Source organism: Tenrec ecaudatus, chromosome 4, assembly GCF_050624435.1.
Source record: "Tenrec ecaudatus isolate mTenEca1 chromosome 4, mTenEca1.hap1, whole genome shotgun sequence".
NCBI classification, from domain to species: Eukaryota; Metazoa; Chordata; class Mammalia; order Afrosoricida; family Tenrecidae; genus Tenrec; species Tenrec ecaudatus.
Genome location: NC_134533.1, coordinates 158,761,997 through 158,780,262, shown reverse-complemented (window position 1 = coordinate 158,780,262; position 18,266 = coordinate 158,761,997). Strand labels below are relative to the sequence as shown.

Genomic DNA, 18,266 nt, shown 5'->3' with positions numbered 1-18,266 from the left:
ACCTTATGAAAAGGTCCCAAAACTTTTTCCCCAGCATAGGATTTGAAGTTCTGGTTTACAATGTGGGTTATCATAAGCCGAGGGGCTCCAGCTTCGTTGGTCATTGCTGGAGGAGGTGGAGGTGGGATGCTGCTCAAAATTTCTTCTAAGCTTCTGTTATCAACTTTCTCACTTGGAGTCTCTAAGTCAGTCCAAGCGGAAGGGAAGAAAACGCCCATATTAGTGCAATTAGGATGGACGGACACCGCCTGCTGATTTGGGGAAGGCGTTACTGATGAAAAGGGAGGTTATTTCACACATACATGAACCTACACTCACAGGCTGTGAGAACATAATCTACTTAAAAATGTTTTGAAAACGTGTGTGTAAGACTGGCGACATAATTCTGGTCCTCTTTGAAAAGCACGAGTTGATTCTTCCTCCTTCACCTAACCCAAACCCACCGCGTGGACGGCAGCCCCGCGTCCAGCAGACCTGCTCTCGCCGCCCCCGGGAATCCGAGGTCGCAATTTGTTCGCAAACGATCTGCCTCCCCTTCGCCCTGCTCTCGGAGGGGAAGGCGCCGGCCGAAACTTCGCTTAGCAGCTCGGTGCTTTAGCCACAGCACCACCAGGAAAGCCCCTCCATCGTCATAAACGGGATCTACATTCTGCGGCTCTCGACCCTCGGAACTCACTCCGTTCCCGTGAGCGTCGGAACTGTCACTTTGGGCACCAAGAGGTTGAACAACTGCGACAGCGGGGTTGCTTAATGAGCCCATTCGCGGTGTTACAGAGTCGTGTAGACAGTTGAGGTAAATGAGGACCCTCTCCTTAAAGGTAATCTCAGCCCACGGCAACGAGGCGCGGGGCAAACAGCACCTCGTCGTGATGGTGACTTCTGACACGCGTCCACTAGCTCCTGGCTGACCGTGCCAATTTCCGCAAATATAAAGATGTCCGCACCACTTCGAAAGCCACAAACAGAAACTCGCAACCGCGCCTATTTCCTGACCCCTCCCCTGCGGCCCCTCTCCGAAATCGCTCGGGAGCTGCACCCCCGAAACCCGCCCGCCGGCGTCCAGCGCCCGCCCCGGCGCGGCGGGACTCACCTGCGGCGGCGTCCCCGGCGGCATCCCGCGGCTCCTGGGCGTCGAGGCTGGCGCCGTCGGGAGAGGGCGGCGGCTCCTCGTCTCCGCGCCGGGCCGTGGAGGGCTGGGCGCCTTTGCGGGGCATGGTCCTGCGCCGGAGGTGGCAGGGGGCGAGTCAGCGGTGGGCGGGGGCCGCCCCGCACCTCCCCGCCGGCGCCCGGGGCGGGCCCGGCTCAGCCCCGTCCTGCGGGGGGGCGCGAGCCCCGGAGGACCCCCCCACCCCAGCCGCGGGGCAGCCAGGCGGGGCCGGGAAAACTTAGACGTGCCTGGAAGCAACCAACTGCTCTGCTTTGACTTTAAGACCTTCGCCCTCGCCCGCTCCGCCGTCCTGGGTACAAGTGTGTCACCCAGTTCCCCAAGGAAGTCACCCCGGGCACCGACGTTTACACCCGTTCGGAACCAGGCTTCCGAGCGCACTTTCACGAAGAGGAAGTGCGGTGGGCGCCGGAGTGGCGATCAACTCTTTCTGGACGTCCACTCTGCTCTCCCCGCCATTCGGCTCCAGGAGCCCAGGACCGCGCGGGGCTCCGAGTCCTCCCCGCCCGGCCCGACCCGGAAGGGCGGCCCAGGGCTGGGGTCCACCCGCCGCGGCGACTTCCCAACCCGCTGCCAGCAACCCCCGCCGCGGGGCAGTCCTCTCCGCAAGGCGGGGAAATGTCCCTCCGGGGCCCGCGGCGCTGTCCCGTTAGGTCCGCGGGAATCCTGAAGGGTCGGGTCGGTCGCCGTGAAGGCTCAGCCCCGGTCATCAGTCCCTTGGGAAACGAAGACAGGACCGGGGTCCGGGGAGACGCCCTTTCCCCGAAGGAGATCGGGGGTTTTGAAGACGCGGTCCGCGAGCTCGCAGCGTCCCGGAGGAGCCGCGGGGCGCCGGTGCCTGGCGCTCGGGAGCGGCGCGCGGGAGCTCGGACCGCCGGGGAGCGGCCGCGGGGGGAGGGGTGACAGCGGGAGAACTCGCCGGGCGGCAGCTCCGAGACTTGAGCCGCTCCAGCTGCAGGCCTCTACTTACCCGGAGCGCGCGCGGCTCGGGAAGAACGAGTTTGACAGCCTGACCAAGAAGAGAACGACTTTACCTGCGGGGCGGTCCGCTCCGATCACGGTGGGAAACGGTTGTGTAACCCCCACGGCTCCTACCGGTGTTTCAGCTCCGGGTCCTTCACTCGAAAATGGCGCCTAAAATACAAACTCGAACGGAAATTCGTTACAAATGCGCGCAATGCTTTCTGGGACCCACTCATTTGAAAAAAAGTGCGGCGATTACCGCCGCCATTTTCAGGTCGCTGCTGCGCATGTGCGAGCTCCTGGCGGCACTGGGCGGTAGGGGACGTTCCTACGAAGCGCAAAGGAAGAGCGAGGAGATGCCCACCCTGTGGCCTACAGCAGCACCACCGTTATTAAAAAGACATGAATAACGGAAAAAAAGTGGTGGTTTTTGAAAAAAGGAAAAAACGAGCCGGGGCCCGCCCACATCTGAGGGTGAGGATCGGCTGCCCAATGAGGCCCCTTGAGGAGAGGGCGGGCTCGCCGCGGGGCGGGGCTTCAGGGCCGCTCCGCTGACTCGCGGGAGGGTGGGGGCGGGGTGGGGAGAGGGAAGTCTCGCGGGAAGCGGGAGGGAGCGCGGCTGCGAGGAGTCGCTATGGTGACCGCAGGTCGGAAAGCTTGGTGAACTGGTCCCAGCTCTGGGAGGGCAATCGGCACCACTTTCCTGGAACTTGAGGTACATCTCTTTCCCCTCGGAGGTGGTGAGGAATGAGTGGGGAAGTTGTCGTCGTCACTGGATCTCACCTTCCCTGGCTGGAGGGCGTGTGCGGCACGAAGCATCTTACTGCCCTCCCTCTGGTCAGTGGGGCTTTGGGAATAGCTTGCCGGATTTGAAGAGGCCTCGAGTTTGGGAGAGGGAGCCCCGGTGGCTCAGTGGTTAAAAGCTATGGCTGCTAAAAGATCAGTTTGGACCCGTCATCCGCTCGGCGGGAGAGGGCGAAGATAACCGCTTCTGCAAAGATGTACCGCCGTAGAAACCGCAGGGAACAGTTCTAGTCTGCCCTGCAGGGTGGCTTTGAGTGGGAATCCACTGGTCCGCCCGTGTGACACGGGTAAAAGGAGGGATGGAGACTGGGAGAAGAGAGCTGGGATTAGTGAACGGTCCTATGTGCCAAGTGAATATTAAAACAGTGACATTCGAGTCATAAGTGTTGTTAGTGAAAAGGGGTTTGGGGCCTTTTAAAATATTGAGGGAAAGGGGTCTATAATAGAAGAAACATTTGCTAGTGCCACATCGATTAGCAAAAAAATTTAAAAGGGCCCTTGTATACATTTGTATTGTGCAAGACAGGATTACAAAGCAAGTATGACAATTCATCTTCCCAGAGAACTAAATTTTACTTTTGGGTGTTTGTTCCGTGTCTTTAGTCCCGGTTATTAGTGATTTATACATACCTTCCCTGAAATTGTATATTAAATTTGTGTGTGTGCATTTTTTTCTGGGAAGTTATTTTTCTCAGAACTTTCATAAAAATCTCAAATGTGACCCTCACTTCCCACAATGTTTTGTTTTTTTTAAAGCAAAACACAACTAACACTGGTTAAATTGACCTTCAATGTACTTGATATTGAGATCTGGGAGTCTCATACTGCCTGCCTCCTGACCCCGCTTTTCTTTTGAATACTTAGAGCCAAGAACATAAAAAGCAATGAATGTGCTTTATAAATGAATTTATATTTTATTCTAAGTATATAATACTCCTGTCCTGAAGGAGCATATAGTCAGGTTCAGTGGAGGAGGGGACAACCTCTCTAAAAGTCTAAAAACGTATTGGAGTTATTTGAATAAGATATAACTTGAGAATATGCCTTTATGCTTAAGATTGAAAGAAATAATTGCTGTTTCTTAACAAACTACAGAAAATAAATCAATGAAAAAATTTGGATCAAGAAGATCTAATGGTTCTCGCTGAAGGCTTTAGAATTTCGTGGATTTTTGAGATGTGTCAAATGGATACTAGCAGCTAATGCTCTTGGCTGCTAACTTGGAAAGAAGGCATGGGAATCTGCTTCTGAACACTCAGCCATGGAGAGCCATGCGGGGCACAGTTTTCATGGGTAATCAACTCGATGGCAACTGGCTGGTTGGTAAAACCTGACTTGAACAGAAATCAAGCAGGAAAAAAGTGCAGACTGGACCAAATTTAGTGGCATATGCGAGTGACAGCACAACGTAGTAGAAAAGTGTAATATAGATAACTGCTAGAATCTCAAATCCCATCACTTTTTTTAGCTATATGCTTTGACAGCTTATTCAATGTGTCAATCTCCCAGCATACATATACAACCAGTTTCTAATATGTACCACAAACTCTAGCTTATGAGAAAGTATCTAGTATGGAACCTAGAAGCATTTGTTGTTGATATACTATGACATTGATTTTTTTTAATGAATAAAATTTTAAAAAGTCATTTTATTTGGGGTTTGTACAACATCACAATCCATCCATCCATCCATCCATTGTGTCAAGGACATCTGTACATCTGTCGCCATCATCATTCTAAAGCATTTTCTTTCTGCCTTAGCCCTTCGTATCACCTCTTCATTTTTTCCCCTCCCTCTTTCCTCACTCCCCAATGAACCCTTGATAATTTATAAATTATTGTTAGTCATATCTTACAGTGCCCAATGTCGATGTCGACCTTCACACACTTCTTTGTTGTCCATCTCCCAGAGAGGAAGCCATATGTAGATCCTTGTAATTGGTTCCCTCCTACCCCACCCTTACTCCACCCTCCTAATATCGCCACTCACCACTGGTCCTGAAGGGTTTATTTGTCCTGGATTCCCTGTGTTTCCAGTTCCCATCTGTACCAGTGCACATCCTCTGGTTCAGCCTGATTTGTAAGGTAGAATTGGGATCCTGATAGCTGGGTGGGAGGGAGCATTTAAGAACTAGTGGAAAGCTTCATCATTGCCGCACTGTACCCTGACTGGCCCATCTCCCCGTGACCCTTCTGCACGGGGATGTCCAGTTGCCCACAGATGGGTTTTTGGTCCTCAATCTGCACTGCCTCTCGTTCACAATGATAGATATATTTTTTCCCTTGATGCCTGATCCTTTCACACCTTGTGATCACACAATCTGGTGACATTGATTTTTGTAGGATATGTGCTAAAGATATTTAATTGGCTGTTAGAGTTAGAGGAGGAGGAGTGGCTCCTGAAGGATCTTGAAAAGCAGACAAGGTTGTTGAGATGGTCTGCAATGAGATGGGAATAGGAACTGCCAGAAAAAATTGAACCAATAGGAAGAATAATTAACAGTCATATAGAGATAAGCTCACAGGACAAAGATTGAACTCCACTGTGATTTCAGTTGTAGCCTTACTGTATATTATAGGGACTTAATATGGAAGGAAGTAGTGTTGCACAGGAAAATGGAAAGCAAGTAGAGTCATTTTCAGGGAGTGGGAGTGGGGAATCTATAGCTTTGGTAGATGTGATGGTTAAATATAAACTTCTTGAAATCTGTCAGGTTTTCTCTTCCCCCTCCCTCCCGCCCTTTCTTCCTTCCTCTGTTTATTTCAGTAATTACTGTACTCTCACATTCTATCATGGCTGCTACAAGCAGACAGACAGATAGCACACGGAAATCTTCCTCTTGCATTGATAGAGGAAGATTTTGTTCTTCACATGTGACTCCCTGAATTAATGATAATGGGAAAAGGATAAAAAATAAATAATAAATCCTATTTTCAATGCCTTTTATGGCTGCTTTTAATATGGTAGGTCTTAATGACTGATGAGGAAATAATGTAGTTTCAATAAATCAATAAACTGACCCTTGGAGTGAAATTTAATTGCCTAACTATGCCCCAGGCTAAGGAGCTCTGGTTATACTGTCAGGTAAAAGTTGGACTGCTAATCACAAGGTTAGAAATTCAAACTCGCCACTTGTTGCAGGGAGAAGACGAGGCTATCTACTCCTCTAGATTTACAGCTTTGGAAACCCTATATAATGTTACTTAAACTCCCTGCCATCAAGTTGATGCCGATTCAGAGTGACCTATGGGACAGGGTAGAAATGCGCTTGTGAGTTTCCAAGACTAACCTTTTATAGGAGTAGAGAGCCTCATCTTTCTCCTTTGGAGCTACTGGTGGTTTTGAACTGCTGACTTTGTAGTTAGCAGCTCAACACATAATCACTATACCACTAGCGCTCCTTTATAGGAGGTCACTAGGATTCGGAATTGATTCTATGGGAGTGGGATGTCCTAGGCAAAACAAATATTTTCTAAACAGGCTTAAATGAAAAGATACTCATAACGAACAGCTACAAAATGGACTTAAATCTGATTATTTCCACAAAAAGACATTAATTTTTGAGGAAAGATATAGGTAACAAGAAATGAAGACTTAGTCGATCATTGCTAATACTGTATACACTGCTCATGAAATTAACAGTCTAATTATAGAAAATAAACTCGTCCAAGTAGAATCAATTGTTTTAGAATCATTTTGTAAAGCATAATCAAGTATCATCTTCCTGGTCTGGAATTAGCTGTCACCAATTCTTACTGCAGTTTCAGGAGATCTGAGATGATACCCCTCAATTTTTATTTTCAAAAGTAAATTCAAAGTGATGAATTAGATTTAAAATGAAAATCCACATTGGCAGTTTTATAAGTGTACTGTTAAATTTTGTAATCATTGTGTTTTGTCTCCCTTCTAAGGCTTGTACAATAGTTAAGGAAGTGTGAAGTTATGTTTGTTAATGTTTCTCAAATTAATTATGTTTATAACTAATAAACCAAAGTTATAAACAAAATGTATATAAGTAATAAATATTTAAAGGATGTTTCTCAAGATTGATGTGTTCATGTTTTAATCAAATCAGATGTGTACTATGGTAAAGAGAAATTTCTTTTTTTTTTTTTTTTTAATTTTCACAATTTATTGGGGCTCATACAATTCTTTTCACAGTTCATATATATACATACATCAATTGTATAAAGCACATCTGTACAGTCTTTGCCCTAATCATTTTTTCTCTTTTCTTCTTTTACATTTTATTAGGGACTCATACAACTCTTACCACAATCCATACATATACATACATCAATTGTATAAAGCACATCCATACATTCCCTGCCCCAATCATTCAAAGAGAAATTTCTTAATGATTCTTCCTAGCCATTGTCTCTTTCACACATGAAGAAATTAACTCCCACCTTTTCAGCTACATCTACAATTACAATTTGTACAATCATAATCTTGCTAACAATGTGATATACATCTGATATAATCTGAACACCATTTTCCTAAATGCTGTCTTTCCCAAGCATATTAGGAAAAGAGAAAGCTATTTAGTGAGTCTGAACACACCTATGAAAGCTTGAAAACTGATCATTATGCCTTTTTATCATCCCGTTTCAGCTACCCAGTTTCTAAATTGCCCATTTTTTTCAGCTCATTCTCTAAAGAGACAAGCAAGTGGTTACATCTGAACAATCTTCGTTCTAGTTGCAAATCTGAGTATCTGCATTCATAAATAAAGTCCATTCTAAAGCAGGCCATCCATGAAGACTCCAGCAATGTACACTAGCTCATGGGGTCAGTGTCTTCATTTGGTTTGGTTTTGGTCAACTCAGCCCTAGCCATTCGCTATGTCAACTGGACACCAACAGCAAGCCTGGGAATTCATACTCACTTCCTTGCACTTCAGACTAACTGGCCCCTTCACATACTCATTAGTCATTTTAGCTAGATCATCCCACTAGGTTCAAGTTCCTCGGAACTCTTTAAACTTCAGCCAGGCCTTCATCTCTAGAATCTGTGGACCAAGTCAACAGGTGCCAATGGAACATGCCCAAACTCAACCCTGTCTCATTACTATATTTTCTCCACTTCTACCCGACGAGTGAATCCAGGTGATCACTCTCAAGCATACCATGCTGCTTGCTGGCTCCTTTTAACATTCCTTCCTAGAAGGGGGGCTTCTCTGGCCACAGACTTTTTCCAGCTTGATACTTGCAAAGGCAATTCGCTTACTTCAAAAATTTAAAAGCCAAAGGATGTTTTTCCACTATAGGTCTTTTCTTCAACAGTTTTGGGTGTGGCTGCATGTCTTTTGAGATGCAAATTTCCCAACATTCAAGGCTCTGGGTAGGCCTCTCCCCTCCAAGTCCTCTTAATCTATTTAGGTTTAAAACAAAAGCCTGTTTATTTTTGGCAATTTCTAACTTCCCTTTTGGTAAATCAAACAACTATAGGTTGAAATTGGTTTACACACTCTCTAATCATAATTCCTAGTACCCATTTTTATTACAAATGCATGTGTAATTTACAATAATGGGTAGGAGAAACCAATATCCATAATGCTCATGTAAAAAGACCCCCTGCTTCCATCAAGTCAGTGGGACTCTAGGTGAGTTTCTGAAACTGTATAGCCAATCTTTCTCCCTTGGAGCTGCTGGTGGTTTCAAACTGACAACCATGCGCAGCCCAATGCATAACCACCAGGGGTTCCATTTGTAATATAGTCAGCTAAAAAAATATAGTCCTAAATACAATTCTTACACCAAAGAGGGTATTTATCAGTTTAGTTGCCATCCCCATGGCTATTAGACAGTTATCTCAGAAGTAAGCACAGAAAGTTCCCAGGAACATCAAGAAAGGAGAAACAAAAAGAGCTATAAGTGGAGCATGTTTGGAATCCCTCACTGGGGGAGTGGAGGCACAGAGCAGCCTGTGCCCTGAGACCATAAGAAAGCGAGGTGGATTGGCAGGAGTCACAGGATGACATAGCGGAGAAGCAGAGAGCCAGAGTGAGATCTGAGCTTCCTGAAAATCCTTTTAACTGTGAGTTTTGTTTGGAGTTCTGTGTGGCCATTGCAATGAACTATTGAACCTCGCAGAGAAGTAAGAGTAATGTGGGAAGAACAGTTGGTGTCAAAATAGGGTAAAAAAGGATGGAGAGTTGGAGGCATGTCTGAGCTCTGATTCACAGCAATAGGTCCTGGGGTGGTGAGGAGTTGGATTATCCTTTCTTGTGTAGCTGGAAGTGAGCATTTTTCTATGTATATAAAATACAGATTGTAATGACTATTCCTCTTGATAATTTAAGTTCTCGTATATTTATCTTATTGAAACTCGTACCTAACTTGTCACAGAAAAAAATAGGAAACTGGGAAGTGGAACCTTATTATTTTTTTAGGTATAGTTTAGTTTGTTTTTACTCATATAGTGTGGGTTTTATGGGATAATATGTAGAGAATATAGCTCATGAGATAAAAAAGAATAAGATAATGTTATAGGAATAGGTGGAACACTAGTAATAAGTTAACTTTTTTAGGTTGTGAGTAGAGAAATTATAGCAGCAGACTATCCTTCAGGAAATGTCTATTTTTGGATAGACATTTTAGGATATAAGAAGAAGAAATAATAATGTCTCAGGCAGGACCCTGTGAGTTACAAGTGACAGAAAACTCAATCTAAATTCCCTTTTAAAATGTAATATGTTTATTATATTAATATATATTCCCATCATTAAAAAGTGAGGTAAGGTGAGAATAACTAGATTTAAGATTCAAACAAAGGCATAGAATTTGGTTTACTTTCTATTTTTTATTCAGAATTGCACTATCTTGGCATTTTTCTCAGGCTCCAGAAGTGCCTTCTGGCACCTCCATGCTCTCCCCTTGCTGCAGTTAGATGGCTACAGGACTCAAGTCTCAAGTCCTCTAACGTGAAAGACCAGTGGTAAAGAGCATTTTCCTTCTCCTTTCATGTATGAATAAAAGCCCTGGATGGCCTGTGAAATAGCCACTGTGTGAAGGGAATGGAATGCTCTAAGTGGTTTAAATCTGGGTCTCATGCTGGTTCTACCCAAGCCATGGGGAAGACCTCTTCCCAAGGAGAAATTCTTTGTAGCAAAGAAAATAGTGATTATATGTAAGGGGATAAACAGCCTTTTTTCACTACAATTATTAGCAGTTAGTGAGTGCTTACTTTCACCACAAGTAGCCACTATTGAGGTGCTTTTTTGCCTCAGTTGTATGAAAGCTGGACAGTGAGTAAGGAAGATGAGTTAAATTGATGAAGCAATTGTAGAGTTAGGGGAGAAAAATAAAAGTACCCTGGACTGCCAGAAGAATGAACAAAACTGGTTTTGAAGTTCAGCCAGAATACTCAATAGAAGCCGGATGGCAAGATTGTGTCTCTTGTAGTCTGGACATCATGCTTAACAAAGTAGAAGGGTCGACAAAAGAGAGGGGGATCTTCAATAATATGTATTGATACATTGGCTACAGCAGTGGGTTCAAGCATAGGACCAATTGGGAGAATGACGAGGGCCAGGTAGCATTTCATTCTGTTGCACATAGGGTTGCTATGAGCCAGAACCAACTTGATGGCACCTAACAACATAACTGTCAGGTACTCCATTGGATATTTTACATGCTTTATCTCATTTAATCATAACCAAACTGTGAATTAGGGATCAACGTGGAGCTCACTGTGACTCAGAGTCAGCTTGACAGATAAAGTACTTATAAATAATAAAGAAACAAAGGACAGTATCAGGAAGATAAGATAGGTGAGAGTTTCAATGAAAAGAATACGCCAAAGAGAACAAAAATGGAGACCTTAGGAAATAGGTTTCTTTTAAATGGAGAAGCATATAAAGAAGAAAAAACTGGGCCATATCATGACTCAGATAACTATCATAAATAGGTTTATAAGAAAGCACGGTGCATACGGTTAGAAATTTTAAATAGTACACACAGATAAAAAAAGAAGTCATCCAAGTCCCCCTACCTTCACAAAAGTCTTTATCATTGTCTTGAATATCTTGGTAGATGTCCTCGAGTTTTAAATATGTATCACTTAATTACACAAAAGGGACTGCTCACCCTAAGGTCATTAGTTTGAAACCACCAGCCACTCCAAGGGAGAAAGATGGCACTTTCTCTTCCTATAAAGAGTTACAGTTTTAGAAACCTACTCTGTTCCAAGTGCTATTGGTCAGAATCGATTTGATGGCAGTGAGTTGAGTATACTTTGCTTTTGTTATTTAACATATTCCAGACATCTTCCTATATACACATGTATACAAGATTTAACTCATTATTTAAGTACTTATACAATATTCTGGTATATTGTGTTGACTGATTCTTTCATGCTAGTTGGTGAATTAAAGCATGAATTGATACTTTATGGGTCACTTTGTTTATTGGCTAGAATTTATTAGGCCTCTCTGGGGGGAAAATAGACTTAATTATAACCAATAAGAATAAAATTGAAGTATAGTTGGGTATATCTAGTGACTAATAATAATCATAGCTAGAATTGCTAGGAAATATAATTATGGCAGCATCTCCATGCGCTTTAGTAAATGCATATAGGACATTGGGGTGGGTGGGGAATGAAAGTCTTTACCATTGAACTGTACTGTTATTAATAAGACTGCTCCTTTGTTATGTCATTGAGTCGCGCGCTAAAAATGGTGAGCCTGCCTCACTCTTACGTGCCATAGAAGAGGAGATCTACAACTCTCGTCTACAAGTGGGTCTAGGAAGAAAGAGAATCCAGTTCTACCCAAAGCCAAGGACCGTCGCTTCATTCTCCACCCTTTACCCTATTCTGACACCAATTGTTCCTCCCGTGGCATCCTGCTTCTCTACTGGGCTTGACAATTCATTGCAGAGACCACAGAAAACTAACAGACAAAACTCACAATTATGAGAGTTTATTAGGGAAGTTAACAAGTTAAGGTACTTGAAGTCAGGATCAGGACACAGTAAGCATCTCTTCTCAGCAGCCAAGTGTCTCTCGGGTTCTTAGCTTCCCGTAGACATGGCCGTCCCTTGGCTTCTACCTCTGTGGGTCAGGGAGCCCGCCTGTTGCTCTGTCTCCTAGGCTCATAGTCTTGACGCTGCTCCTGTGTTCTATCTCAGTCTCCTTGCCATAGCCTCCAGTCTCTGGCTCCTTTGCTCTGTTCTGCGATCTCTGCCTCTGGAGCCTCTGGGCTTGGCCTCTGCTAATTCACACCGAGCTCAAACATGCTTCACTGGCGACATCTTCCTTTCTGGTCCTGGGATTTCTATTTGCTTCCAAGATGGCTGCTACAGAGAGGCGTGACTGATGAAAGTGTGGCTTTGGGCTTTCAGCAGACACTATTCCCAAGCAAACAGAGACTGCGGACATGGTTCCCCACCCTCTAGTAATGTGGAGACTTAGAATATATCCCACCTTGCTGCAGTGGTTACTCGTTGGGCTGCTAACTGCAACATCAATAGTTTGAAACTACCAGCGGCTCCAAGGGAGAAAGATGGGGCTTTCTTCTCCCACAAAGAGTTAGTCTTGGAAACTCACAGGGGCAGTTCTACCCTGTCCTGTAGGATTACTATGAGTCAGCATTGACTCAATGGCAGTGAGTTTTGAGTTGGGTAATCTTGTCTATTAGCATAGTAGAGAACTCCCTCCAGAATGGGATTATAAGGCATAGAGGCTAAGAGGCTAGCATGTATAATACATCGCTTAAGGGATGATGGCAAGAAGGACCATATTAATTGTCTGCAGACCAGGAGGAGAAATACAGGAGTCACATCAGAGCAATCAGCTTTTTTTTTTTTTAACCCCTCCACCCGTCTTCTGAGAGCAATCAGCTTTAAGGACTGACTATTGAGTTGATAAGCTGGACTTTTAAATACTAGGCATTGCGTGGTCATAGCAAATTACTTTTCTCTTAATACTAACATTATTAGCCAATGTGCAAATGACTTATGTAGATAGAATGTGGCATAAATATGCTTATGACCGAGACTTGGCATTTATGTCTTTTTCTAAGACTTTTCTACCATGTCTTTCATTCTTTCCTCCCTAGAATTTCTCTCATTGTTAGTGCTTCTTTAGTTTTTTCAACCTTAAGTCTAATTTTTAACAGGAATTCTTTTTCAGGGCTTGCTCTCTGTTTCATTTTATACACACATATTTAAAACATAGGTATGTAAACTCTGATGGACATTGAAATGTCTAGCCCTTAGATAATGGTGACTAATCATTCAGCAGTTAAATAAAAGGCTGACAGCTTGAGTTCACTAGCAGAAAAAGATGAAGCTGTCAGCTTTCATAAATAAGAAACCTTGGAAAGCCTCTGAGGCTGTTCTACTCTGTCCTATAGGGTCGCAGTTAATTGAAATGAATGCATTGACATTAAAAAATATATATCGAATTCTGGAATGATTACCATCTGGAACTCAGTTTCATTAGTCAAATCTCTCCTCAACTTACATTCTCAATTATTCTTTTACCTTCTTAGTCTAATTTAAATCTCCCAGAAACCCCTATGCCAAAGGACCTCGTTTCTTATTACTGTGAGCAGTTTTATCATCTTTCCTCTACTTCACTAAGGAGCCTGGTGGTACTGGGTGCTGTTGAGGGTACTGCTAAGCACCAGGTTCAAACCACAGAAAGCTGAAGAGAAAGATGAGGCTATCTTCCCCTGCAGTGATTGATAGCCTTGTCAATCCTATAGGGCCACTATGAGTCAGATTGACGCTATGGCAGGCGGTGTGTATGAGCTATTCTCTATCTTTCCCCTTCCTAAAAACTCCCAATCCTGTAAAAATAAGGTTTATCAGATTAACCTATTCTCTACCTTGTCTTTTTATAGTTATCTGCAGATCTTTATTTCTCCTCATTCAGTGAACATTTTAACTTTTGACTCTATCCACTACTAATCTTTTCATTATTTGTGTAATTTAAATATTCACTAAGTAATCCATCCTATTCCCTGGTCTATTTCTGGGTCTTGGTCACCCACTCTCACAGTCATAATCTATATTGTCAATATCAATGTCTCTCCCAAAAAAAATTTTTTTTAACTTGAAGCATTGCATTGAATGTTGTCTCTACCTGCTTTTTCTAGTTCACCTCCACGAGGAATTCTAGTGACATGAATGATTAAAGTACTTTGCGGCTACCTAGAAGGTGTGTGGTTCAAACATAGCAGTAACTCTACAGGAGAAAGATGTGACTGTTCGCTTCTGTAAAGAGTTGTGTCTTTGGAAACCCTATGGGGATACCAAACCCAGTGGCAGTGGGTCTAGTATCTTAATGCTATTCTTTAGCCTTTACTAGGACTTCCAAGCCGTTGAAGCCATTGAACCTCTTCATGTTCTCTTGAGTGAGCTCATCCTAGTCTGTGTTTTTAAATGATTCTTTTATGAACAAACTTTAACTCATATCACTAATTCTAATCTCGCCCATGACTCCAGAGTTGTATATAAAATTTCTCCTTGAATTTTCCATTGTGATGTCTCCATTGTGTTGGCACCTTGAACTTAAAATGTCAGAAACCATTTTTGATAACACCCTTTGCAACCTCTTTTTCCTTTTTCTCAATCCCAGTAAATGTCATCACTGTTTCACCTACTGAAACTTTCAGAGTCATTTTGACTCTTCTTTTTCATTAACTCTATCCAGCTCATCAGCAAATCCCATGGAACCTTCTTTCAAAATATATTCAGCATATGACTGCTTCATACCAATCTTGCCTTCCTAGTCATGTTTATCTATTGTCAATTATTGATATGCTAACTGGTCTCCCTGTTAACATTCTTGCTCAATTTCTGGTCTCATGTTCTGCTTTTACCATCCAGATGAACTCTTAAACGAATACAAATCAGATCAATTACTGACTTTAAACTTAAATACACTTGAATTGTAGTGCTGGAGAAGAGCATTGAGAGTACCTGGACTGTTAAAATGATAAACCGATCTATATGGGAAGAAGTAAGACCAGAGTGCTCCTTAGAGAGAAGTAAGGCCAGAGTGCTCCTTAGAAGCAAGGATGGCAGGACTTTGTTTTACATACTTTGGACATATTGGCTGGAGAGACCAGTCCCTGGAGAAGGACATCATGTTTGGTAAAATGAAGGGGAGGCGAAAAAGAGGAAGGTCCTGTAAGAAATGGATTGACAAGGTTGCTGCATCAGTGGGCTCAGGCCTAAGAACAATTGTGAGGATGACACAGGAGGACGGTGCAGGGTTTTGTTCTGTCAGGCACAGGGTTGCTTTGGGTCAGAACTGACTTGGCACATAATAACAACATAAGCTGAGCAAATTTTAATTACAAATTAGCATTTTGTAAAATATTACTCCCTCTAATCAACTGAAGAAGACTTGATTGAAGGGAGGGAGGAATTTTGCAGAAAGGTGCTAAAACTCCTAGGAAACACACTTTGAACCTGTAATGTGTACCTAGGAGAGATTGTATTCCAGTTTTGACTTCTATCTAGTTCCATATTTCAAAAGTTTAACAGCAATCTCTCGAAGAGTACCAGAAGAGAGAGGTTTCTGGTTCTAGTTTCATATTGGCTGGAATTTTTTTCCCCCCCTGTGGTCTCAAGAGTTTTCCTTGAGACTAACAAAAAACTTACCTAGTAAGTACCACTATGATACTTTCAGTTGCCTTATATGTGTGTGGAAGCTGAACGTTGAATAAGAAAGACTGGAATTGGTGTGTTTTAATTGTGGCACTGGCAAAGAATATTGAACGTACCATGGACTGCTAAAAGGACCAGTAAAAGAAGCTTGGAAGAAGTACAGCTAGAACTCTGCCTCGGGGCAAGGATGGCGGCACTGACTCACGTACTTTGGACCTATTGTCAGCTGAGACAAGTCCCTGGAGAAGGACATCCTGCTTGGTAAAGTAGAGGGGCAGTGAAAAAGAAGGCCCTCCCCAAGTTGGGTTGACACAGTGACCACGGCAGTGGGCTCAGACAGAGAACAATTGTGAGGATGGCACGCAGGACCAAGCAGTGTTTCATTCTGTTGTACGTAGGTTTGCTATGAGTCTGAATCCACTCCCTGGCACCTAACAACAATGGCTACCACTGTTGAGTAAAACTGCTTCTTGCAGTGTCTGAGGTTGTGAAACTTCACAGAAGGAGGTTGCCCCAGCTTTCCCTTCCTAGGAGAAATCTAGTGGGTTCGCACTGCCAATCTTTCCGTTAGCAGTTAGGTGCTTAGCTCACCGAGCCACCAGGGATCCTTAAAATAAGAGGGTGAAACGCAGCTGTGTTTAGCACCTGTATAATCTAAAGGACTTCCTGGGTTAGGGGAATGAGAAATTATCCTAGAGAGGTTTACCGGAGTCTTAGTTATTGCGTTCGGCCTGGTTGACTAGAGAAACAAATCCAGCGACACTCAAATATGTGTGAAAAGGACTTTTATATCAAGAAGTAATGATATATCAAGAAAACATCCCATTCCAGTCCAATCCAAGTCCATAAGTCTGATCCTAGTCTGTAAGTCCCTCTTCAGACTCGCAGAGCCACATGGAATGATGCAGAATGCAGGAAGATCACAAGCCGGTGCGTCTAATGTCATGGATCCAAAGTCAGTGGGAAACATCCCAGGGCTCTAGCAAGCCAGGGTGCCCAGCCAGCAGGAAGGTGAAGGCAGGGAGAGAGAGCGAGTCTGGCCTCCAGAGAGCTTTATAACTCGGTCCTACCTCCAAGCGAGGTCACCAGACTGTGACCTGACTGACAGGTCAAACTACACCCCCACACTTTTCTATATCTTCACGTTGACACGAGATCATGCGCTGTCACACATGCAGCCAGCACTTCTTTTCATTTGTTTCTGTCCTCGTTCTTTTCTATTTGTTGCGGAAGGTTTTTCTCCCTTAATTATACTTTCATTTATTATTATGATTTTATTTGTGATATTACTAATGAGAATGTACTAAGTATAAATTGGACTCAGAAAATTGAATAGCTTTTTAATTTATATCTTTGACTCGATGGCAGTGAGTTTGGTTTTACTCCATAAGAAAAATTTATTTATGATGAGGGATTCCCAGTTTGAAGATTCTTTCAGTTGGTCCTTAGGAGAGTCTGTGCATGACCTGACTGACTTAGTGGCTTTTTTGTTCTAGAGTAATCTCAGGCAGGTTGGAGAAGACCCCAGGACTTCAATGTAAAGGTTTCAACTTTCCTTTGGCAGGACTGGTTTACCTACAAGTTTTTCTTCTCTTTCCTGTATTTAACAATTTTATGTGTTTAACTACTCTTTGGGGGTATTTTAAGATGTTTTATTTGCTTTGTATTATGTACTTGTGTTTGTTTTTAATGCTAATTTTATTTTTCCAACTTTATATTTTCAGTGCACCTAATCAAGTGCCATTTTTTCATTTGGCTGGAAACTGAAGATATGAGGCTGAAGATATCTCTCTTAAAAGAACCTAAACATATCCTTTTAATATTTATAAACTTTATTGTAACCATCCAATTTATTCTTAAACGTTTTCTACTTAGTATTCTCATTGGAGGATGATTTTTTTCATTTAATGACAGCTTAGCTAAGTTTTGTAAAATATTAAGGTTATGTGTATTCAGATAACTCTCTAAAGCAAACTACCATAGTTGCTCTGTCTTATTTTCAATTCATATCAACATTTTTCTTACTTAAGTACTATACTTAAGTACACACAGAGCAGTTTTTGTTTAGTCTAGTGCGATCTTAGAGAAATTTTTTTGTAAACCAAATAATGTCTTTGCTCATATGAGCTGGTGTCTGTTCATTTAGTTTCGTGTAGTCACACTGATGATAAAGTAGGGGGATTTGAGCCATCAGACCTTTATTATTTTACATGGGAAGATAGCAATTGTTATTTTCTCAGATGTATGCTCCTATATTTTGTCACCAAAAGTTCTTTTATGCAGAAGAGAGTATGATTGGCCCCCTGACATCATTATTAATCATTTAGACTAGTGGTTCTCGATCTGTGGGCCACCACCTCCTGGGTGTTGAACGACCCTTTCACAGGGGTCTCCCGATTCATAACAGTAGCAAAATGACAGTAATGAAGTAGCAACGAAAATAATTTTATGGTTGGGGATCACCAAAACAGAGGAACTGTATGAAAGGGTCGCGGTATCAGGAAGGTTGAGACCCACTGATTTAGACAGTGCTACTCAAAAGTATTACCTGTCGACCTTAGTGTATGACTCAGTCGAGACACATAGAAATTAAAATTTTGAGAAAATTTTATAGTAAATTGATGTTGCCACATCCAAATGTGCGGTCATTTTGCTAGTAATTATTATTCCCTCTAACAAAATATCAATATACAGTTTGAAATAAAGA

General features: G+C 43.0%; 2 protein-coding genes across 4 annotated transcripts in view; one reads left to right on the top strand and one right to left on the bottom strand.

Annotated features, from left to right (window-relative positions):
• The window catches only part of SMC4 (structural maintenance of chromosomes 4), a 38,319-nt gene extending 35,845 nt beyond the window's left edge, over positions 1-2,474 (bottom strand). Inside the window, exons 1-3 of the mRNA XM_075546976.1 lie at positions 2,200-2,474; positions 1,091-1,218; positions 3-181 (exon numbers count right to left, since the gene is read on the bottom strand). Of these exons, the coding sequence (XP_075403091.1) occupies positions 3-181; positions 1,091-1,214 (303 nt within the window). The 5' untranslated portion in view covers positions 1,215-1,218; positions 2,200-2,474. The remainder of the gene's footprint in view (positions 1-2; positions 182-1,090; positions 1,219-2,199) is intronic.
• IFT80 (intraflagellar transport 80) overlaps positions 2,453-18,266 on the top strand; it is a 166,862-nt gene continuing 151,048 nt past the window's right edge. Inside the window, exons 1-2 of one of the 3 annotated variants that reach the window (XM_075546978.1) lie at positions 2,453-2,602; positions 17,284-17,369. In XM_075546978.1, coding sequence (XP_075403093.1) covers positions 17,331-17,369 — 39 coding nt within the window. In that variant the 5' untranslated portion in view covers positions 2,453-2,602; positions 17,284-17,330. Of the gene's footprint in view, positions 2,603-2,708; positions 2,966-17,283; positions 17,370-18,266 lie in introns of those variants that run through there. The other 2 variants (XM_075546977.1, XM_075546980.1) reach the window with 2 other exon arrangements.